The 8,736-nt window shown below is 37.1% G+C and overlaps 2 protein-coding genes across 2 annotated transcripts; one reads left to right on the top strand and one right to left on the bottom strand.

Moving 5' to 3' along the window:
* The first annotated feature begins 1,111 nt into the window (after positions 1 to 1,111).
* On the top strand, positions 1,112 to 4,308 carry mdkb (midkine b). The gene is made up of 4 exons (XM_051099250.1): positions 1,112 to 1,246; positions 3,119 to 3,198; positions 3,287 to 3,454; positions 3,555 to 4,308. The coding sequence occupies exons 2-4, from the start codon at positions 3,120 to 3,122 to the stop codon at positions 3,749 to 3,751; spliced, it is 444 nt and encodes a 147-aa protein (XP_050955207.1). The 5' UTR covers positions 1,112 to 1,246; position 3,119; the 3' UTR covers positions 3,752 to 4,308.
* Positions 3,843 to 8,702, bottom strand: chrm4b (cholinergic receptor, muscarinic 4b). The gene is made up of 2 exons (XM_051099232.1): positions 7,566 to 8,702; positions 3,843 to 7,354 (listed from the first exon to the last, which is right to left on the bottom strand). Exons 1-2 carry the CDS (start codon positions 7,618 to 7,620, stop codon positions 6,027 to 6,029), a joined length of 1,383 nt encoding a protein of 460 aa, XP_050955189.1. The 5' UTR covers positions 7,621 to 8,702; the 3' UTR covers positions 3,843 to 6,026.
* Positions 8,703 to 8,736: the final 34 nt, after the last annotated feature.

The following is an 8,736-nucleotide window of genomic DNA, read 5'->3' as shown; positions in this document are numbered from 1 at the left end:
AAAAAATGGCTTTCCATAATCTTACATCATTTATTTGTTGTATAAATAAAATGTGACAATAATAAGAAACAATAATAAGAAACAATATATATATATATATATATATATATATAGTTTGTTTCTCATCTTTCATTATCATAATTTTGTTTATTTGTTACATGCATCTATAATTGCAAAAATGTCATTATATTACTGTATGTTGTTTATTTACCAACAAGCATGTGTAAAAGGTGAATAAAGTAAATAAATAAATAACTGAAAAAAGAAATGCCTTTACATTACCTTACATCATCATAATTTATTTGTTGTATAAATATAATGTGACAAAAATAAGAAACATTGTTATAAGCTATATTGTTTATTTACCAGCAAGCATGTGTATAAAGTGTGTTATAAATAAATAAATACTGAAAAAAAGAAATGGCTTTCCATAATCTTACATCATTTATTTGTTGTTTATTTGTTGTATAAATAAAATGTGACAATAATAAGAAAAACTTTTACTAAATAAGAGAAAATATATATATATATATATATATATATATATATATATATATTTTATTTTTTTTTTTTTCATCTTTCATTATCATAATTTTGTTTATTTGTTATATGCATCTATAATTGCAAAAATGTCATTATATTACTGTATGTTGTTTATTTACCAACAAGCATGTGTAAAAGGTGAATAAAGTAAATAAATAAAATAACTAAAAAAAAGAAATGGCTTTTCATAATCTTACATCATAATGATCACACCTTTTTTTATTTTTTTATTTTATGCATCCATAATTACAATTAAAATAAAACGGGGGCAAAAAGAAGAAAGCATCAATAAATAAAAAAGCTATCAGATAAATAAGAGAAATATCTTTCCATAATCTTGCATTATCATAATTTTGATTATTTATTCATTTACTTGTTCTATCTGTAATTGCACGTCATTATATTACAGCAGATATTATAATAATATTAAAAAATAAATAAGTTGTGCAACAGGAAAGTGATAGATGGATAGATAGATAGATAGATAGATAGATAGATAGATAGATAGATAGATAGATAGATAGATAGATCAGAGAGAGAGAGAGAGAGAGAGAGAGAGAGAGAGAAGTGGGGGTGAGTGTAAGTGCACAGCTATGCGACCAGCTCAAACTAGTTCGGAGAAACACAAAGAGCAGCAGAGATCATAGAGAGAGCTGAACACAGACACACGCTCACAGCACAGCATCATATTCACAGCAATAAGGCAAGTACATCATCATCCTCATAATCATCATAATAACCCAACAACTCCTATTATTAAACTGCAGTCGATGCGTTTCACGACGCTGCGCGTTTCAATAACAGCCTACTGGTGAGTGATAAATAATGCAAATATCTGCGATTAACCCGAATAGGATTTAATTGGATATGCTTATATTCATTATTTTCTTTTTTCATCTGCGTTTCAGTGCGATTATAGGATGTACTGATACATATAATAATGTTCTGGGCGTGTTTATGATGTGATATCTATATGACATGATATATGAAAGGAGGCGTATGCACCGTGCCACAATAACAAACGAGCTGAACGTCAATAAGCGTTTAGTTTAAAGCATGATTTTATGCTTTTTAGACTAAAATGCACAAACTGCGTTTGATATGAGAATACCTAACGAGTTTAGAATAATAGCGTCAATATTAATTTTAATTGGACGGCGACACAGCTGTCGCTGATTAAATTGAACGGCGACGCTATCGCTAAGTTGTCTATGATAAATGATTTAATGACGGATGTCGCTTTAAATAGTTATAATCATGCTGTAATCGAGCGGTGGAGTTTGCGTTTTCGTGTGCAAGGGCGCTCTAATGCTGTCACGGAAAATGATGCTCTCTGAAGTGCCAAAGAGGACCAGCTGCCAGCAACTGCTGACCCACTTCTCCAAATCAGAACCATCAGGCCTTGCGATTTAATTCCGACGGAACGCAAAGCTCCAGATGCGAGAGAGAGCCTGCGTTTGGGGTGTCATGCGGTCGACGGTGAACTTTGTGCTCCTTGAGGAAGTTTTCAAAATGTCCAGTTCTGCATTTATCAAAGACACCATCCCACGTCCCCTCTTGCATCAACAGAGCGGGTTTTGTCCTCCAATGCAAATAGGCTTACATTCAAAGGAGACGAGCGGAGGCCCACCCCTCCTCCTCAAGACACAGCATGGGATCTGTGTTCGGGCCCTTTCAGAGAGGGAAGCAAAACGGGCGAGATCCTGCTTTGTTCGGAGCCAGTGAATCAGGCTCCTCTAAGGCCCAGCTGAAGGTCTTTGAGTACTTGGCCTCTCTCCCCGCGGAGGCTGAGGAGGGGAGGGGAGGCGGGGGACCCCTGCAGACCGCTGTTTCTCCTTGCACAAAAACTCCGACCCCGAGGAGCCCTTCACATTTATGAGTGACTGAAGAATGGAGCCGTGCCGCGGGCTGCGCCTTGAAAGGAGCCTGTTTTAATGGAGGAAGGAAAAGAATGAAAAGGAGAAGTGCTGTGTGCTTTTTTTTCTTCCGAGAAAGAGGAAAATATAGAGAGCCTCTTTTATGGAGTCACCACAGCGAGCTGCGAGGACGGCGGAGGACATTATGTACACAGTGTCTTTAATTCAGACAGTACAAACAAAACATTCATATCTGATGTGTTATTATCAGATTTTGATGTTTCCGAGAAGACCTTGGATGGTTAGTTAACCGTTTAGCGGAATAAATCGGTTTGCAAAAATGAATTAAGCAAATTAAACCAGCCTAGAATACAACAAAAGGACAAAATACGGTACATCTGAACGTTTATGGACGCATAGGAATGTTTTAAAGCAGCATTAATACAGATGTGATTGTGAACTGGTTGGATGTTGTCCTTACAGTGCTGTTATTAACTAAAACAGTTTAAAATCATTTTTGATCATTTAAGCTAATTAAAGCTGAAATTAAATAAAACTATTAAGATTAAAAATAAGTAAAATAAAAAAATAAAATTGACAAAATAACAAGCACAAGCTTATTCAAAATATTAATAAATAATGATATAGTTTTAAGCCTGCTAGTGCGTCTATTATCATAATTGAACTGAAATTAATGTCAGCTGTATTTTTTCCCCCAGAATGCGGAGTTTATTCTCTATAGCGCTTGTGCTGCTGGTGGTGTTGATGATCACCGTTGAAGCCAGTATGAAGAAAAAAGGTTCTTACTTTTTACAAAATGACTTCAGATGATGCAACGCACATTCTTTTGGTGTGATATCATTAGTAATCATTCTCTACTTTTACAGAAAAGGGCAAGGAGCCCAAAGCAGATTCTGAGTGCAGTGAATGGCAGTATGGGAAATGCGTGCCCAACGGCGGTGACTGCGGCGCTGGCATTCGGGAGGCGACCTGCAACGAACAGACAAAGAAAACCAAGTGCAAAGTCCCATGCAACTGGAAGAAAGACTTTGGAGGTAAGGAGTTTCATCATGTGTAAGTACATGTCTGGATATGAATCAAAGAAAAAAATATATATAAACAGACCACTCAGTCGAGTTTGTTCTTGCTTTCTAGCTGACTGCAAGTACAAGTTTGGTCGCTGGGCCGAATGTGACACTACTACAGGAACCAGAAGCAGGTCTGGGACATTGAAGAAGGCACTGTTCAACGCTGAATGCCAGACCACCATTAAAGTGTCCAAACCTTGCACCCCAAAGACCCCCAAACCCAAGGGAGGCGAGAAGAAGAAAGGAAAAGGGAAGGAAAACTAACTTGAAGACCACCCCAACCGCCCCATTGCCCACTCAGTGGTACATTCCTATGTGACACTCCCAAATCCCCCAAAAGGTGAATGCTAAGAGGAAAAAAAAAAAAAAAAAAAAAAAAAAAACTGTAGCCCTACCTATTGTTTTTATTTCCACTTTCTTCGTTTTGTAATTAGTAAATGTATGTGTCTATGCTGTTGTAATTTGATCTCTGTAGCGGATTTTTAATTGTAATTGACTCTGCATGTATAAAATAGGCCGCAGCAAATCTGTTGTCTAACAAATTGTCTTTACTAAAGAGAAAAACTGGTGAGACCCTAATTACGCCCCTAAACGAAAGTATTTGTAAATTACAACAAACCGAATCAAGACGATTTCTTTACGTTGTAACATGTAAGCTGAACGCTTAAACGAACGTCACTCCTGGAAGTAACGGCCTATATAAAGTATCTATGTTTATAAATGTTTATGTTTTTAGATTTGATGGATGTACAATCAAATTTACATCACTAACTGATTACTTCTACAGGTTGTGAATAAATGAAAGTGTATTTTCAATAATACTTCCTTGTGCTTTTTTTAAAAAAATGAAGTTTACACATTTATTGTTCTTTATGATGAATGTTCTTTAGACTTGATGTCAAATAGATTGTCCTAAATTTGGCACATGCCATTTTAATGATGTAATAGCGTTAAATTTTCACTCGTAAAACTAGAACGACAATGTTTGGTTTTCTATCCATTTATTGTGCAAACAGTAATAGTCTTACAAATTGTAACTTAAAATAAAACTTTACAATGCATCATAATTTGTAAAGCAAATGCAATTACAATGACTTGATTATTAAATAAACGTTTATTTTTGCTTTTCGCTTTAGTTAATCATCACACTCAAAAATATGAATCAAAGTATTCTGTAAGTTGATTTACATATTTACATACAGTATATTCATTTGCGAACAACTTAATGACTTTACGATACATTTAACGCGTACAATGTAAGCAACATGATAAACTTCAAATACTTCCAATGTCTTTTCTAAACTACTACATTGGTTTACATAAATTGTTGGCGTTAAACTGCTTGCGAAACTTTTCATTCCATTGACTTCTATTCATACGCATACAAATGCGTCAGACCGGAAACGAAGACTTGAGCAAAAAGTTTCGCATTTTAAGCTTGGTGACCTCTGACCTGCAAATTTGCATCACGTGAAACCATGTGGCCAACAGCAGATCGATATGTCATGACCTTGTAGATGAAATAAAATAAATAAATAAAAATTTTAAAACTGTAGTGGCTGCAAGAAAGTGGAGTAGATTGTGTTCTTACATTTTAGATGTATTATTGTTCGTTATGGGCTGAGTTTAACTTTTAAAAACACACTGCATAAAGTGACATCATTCGTCACTATTCCAGCATCTAAGTTCATTTTCAATTACTTTAATTTAGTGCATGATGGCCAGTTTTCTTCGACTAATTACAAAGTCGGTAATCGTATAATGTTTAGTGTTTTAAAATTGTTCAAATTTTAAGAGTCCTGTAGTGTATTCCAGCCTTTAAATGACTGTGATACGTCATAAAGTCGTACTCGTATTCGAGGGGAGAAAAATTATGTTTTAGTTGCATAACATCGGTTAATGGAAATACGGTCTTTTCGCAACAGTTTTTTTTAACATCGTAAAAAGTTTTGTGCATATCTGTAATGGAAGGCACCTACTAACAGGCGCTCACACCGAGGGTACGAGATAGCCCAGCTTTGGTTTAAAAGAGGTCAAAAATATTTGTTTTTAGTCATAACTTATGGGTAAAAAAAAAAAAATAGAGCAGATACTGGACATGGATAAAGCTTTCTAGTGTGCATGTGTCAACCACATGCATTCATGCACAACATCAAATGAAGTATACTTTGAAAGGTTACACGTTTGACTATATGCATATGCTAGTGCATGCATACAAAAAAGAAAGTATACTTCAGGCTTAATGCATGAAATATCAGCAAGAGTCCTAGACACTAAGGCTATTTTACTAGAGCAGAGGTGATCAAACTCGGTCCTGGAAGGCCGGTGCCCTGCAGAGTTTAACTCCAACCCCAATTAAACACCTGAACCAGCTAATCAAGCTCTTACTAGGCATACTAGAAACTTCCTGTCAGGTGTGTTGAGGCAAGTTGGAGCTAAACTCTGGAGGACACCAGCCCTCCAGGACAGAGTTTGGTCACCCCTGCTCGAGTAAATCAGCAAGAGTCATCAATAGGAGACCTAAAATTTGAAGTCCAACTCATTTTAATGTCAGATTTCTGAACTTGCACAGCAACAGTCGTTTGAAGGTTCTCTTGAAGGTGGCGTTACAGAGCGCGTAGCACATTGGATTAACCGTGCTGTTGACGTAGCACATAAAGTAACCCACCATCCACAGAATTTCAGGGACACACCAGCGGCAGAAGGTACCAATGAGAACCATAACGCTATAAGGCATCCAAGTAATGATAAAGGCCAGAAGAACAGCAAGGACTGTCTTTGTCACCTTCCGCTCTCTCCGAGCCTTCCGTCTGGCATTCCTGGAGATGACCTTGGATGCTTGCACTGGAACCTGAAGAGTAGCACAGATTTGAAAACAGTGAGGTTGTGTTATCCCACTGGTTTCCACACACCCTGTTAAGGTCTTTGGTCTCGAGGTTTCCGCATGCAGCCCTTGGTCTTCCCCAGAGGCATCAGGACTTGAATCCAAGGAGAACTCTGTTTTGCTGAACTCTATAGAAGGGATGCGTTTCATTCTAATGAGCTTGGAGTCTTGTTGAAAACTAGCTTCATCCGGTTTAATGTTAATCACTAGGTCAGGGTTTGTGGTTGACATTTCTCCACTTGTCTTAGACGGTTCAAGCAGGTTTGCAGATTCAGGCTTCAACTTCTGAACCCGTCTCTGACTTGCCAGGGATATCCGCGTGTACAGTACCATCATTATTATGACAGGAATGTAGAACGCCGGGATGGTGGTAGCCAAGGTTACAGCAGGGTTAGCAAGGAACAGGATGTAACATTGTCCCTCCTGGACCTTGCTCCTGTCCCTCCCAGCCTGCCAAAGCAGGATGGCTGGAGCCCAGAGCAGCAGAGATTGTAACCAAGCCGCGGCAATCATCACCCCAGCCCACTTTGCGGTACGTTTGGTCGGGTAACTCAGAGGCCGGGTCACGCAGAAGTACCGGTCAAAGCAGATCAGGAGGAGGTTCATCACAGAGGCATTACTAACAACGTAATCCACAACCAACCACAAATCGCACATCTGCGTTCCCAAAGGCCAGTATCCCTTTACGGCATACACAATGTAAAGATTCATGGAGAAAACACCCACGATGAGGTCCGAACAAGCAAGACTAAAAAGGAAGTAGTTGTTGATGGTTCGGAGATTGCGGTTGACTTTGATTGAAAGCAGAACCAGGATATTGCCCAGTACTGTTAGCAAGCTGACACAGCTAGTGATAATTATGATGACGACCACCCCCACAGTCCCGAATGAACGACGTGGTCTTCCCGACACAAAGTATGATTCCTCGGGCAAGGGACTGTGCGTGCTACTGTTGAGCATGGTGGAGGAACTTGTGGAGGAGCCTGCAAGAAGAAACCGGAAAGTTATCATAAATCAAGTCGTAAAGAGAGGTTTAACTTGACGTGAGCAAACAACTTCAACTCTATAAACAGTATATAGTATGCTTCCTGTGCTAAAATACAAACTGGTTCTAATTGGTTGTATGTAGAAATAAGATATTAATTAGAAAAACAGTAAATTATGATGCTAACATGATCCAATTAGCAAACTTACCATTGAAAACGAACCATTCAGAGTCCCTTGAGAAAACGGCAGATTCAGTCTCCATGATCTCCTACTCAGTCTGAATGAGAGAACGACTGGGAGGACTTTTAATTCCTCAAACGGTAACACCCATCCTCACCTTCCAAATACATAACCAGGAACAAGTCATCCTACCTCTTTCTGCTGTATCAATACACTAAATTAACTGGAAGGTGATCAAAGAAGAGTGGAACGATCGTATTACTGCTGAATTCCTCCTAGTTTCGTGCTGCCTTTTTAAAGCACGTATGCTTAATGCAGTTCCCGTCATTCAGAGGAAGGCGGCAGTTACATAACAGATGGAATCTAATTACCTGACCTGTAATGAAGCTCCACAGCTGGTTCACATCTTTTTAATTTCATTATAAGTCTATTTTAATATTTTAAATATCACAGATACTCCAAATTACAAATGTTTACATATGTAAAGTTGAAAAGAGGATGCAGGGATTTGAGTAAGTTTAAAGAAAAATGCAATATATAAGATAAGAAGAAATGTATTTCTTAGATTATATTTGGGAAAAAGCCTATGGTAGGACCATTAAACTTTATGACAAACAATCACATTTTTCCTCAAATTCTCACTACTATAATTTGCGACAGATATCCTTATTTTTATTAATTGTGACCATTTTCAGAAGAATTTGGGGGAAAATGTGCTTAGCTGTTATGAAAACTGCATATATTTCTCAGTGGTGTATAGTGGTGTTCTTAAATGATGAGGTCCTCAAAGTTTAAAATTTTTAATGCAAATTCATGTCTCAGATTTTTCTTGGTTAAATAAACATTACTTACACTAACAGAAAAAGAAAAAAAAAGAAGAGGAAGAAAAATATATTATATTTTTATACTAACAATGTAATCAATATTCTATTTATTTAAGCCAAGTATGAACTTCAGGATAATGTTTTTAAGCATTTTACATGTATTCCAAAATAATAACACAAGGCAGTAACAGTTTAAGCTATGTATTTTATTTGTGAACCCATCATCTATTCTTTTTAATAGTTAACTTTTAACTCCTTTTGAATTTTTCAGATCATCAGTCAAAGCTCTGTAAATGTTGGTCACAGACACAAAGATTTACTTAAAATTTTACCAAGCTGATTGCTTACTAAAACTATCACAGATCATGTTCACA

Source organism: Labeo rohita, chromosome 25 (assembly GCF_022985175.1).
Source record: "Labeo rohita strain BAU-BD-2019 chromosome 25, IGBB_LRoh.1.0, whole genome shotgun sequence".
Lineage (NCBI taxonomy): Eukaryota > Metazoa > Chordata > Actinopteri > Cypriniformes > Cyprinidae > Labeo > Labeo rohita.
Note: the sequence above shows the minus strand (reverse complement) of the source record. Positions and strands in the feature narration are given on the sequence as shown.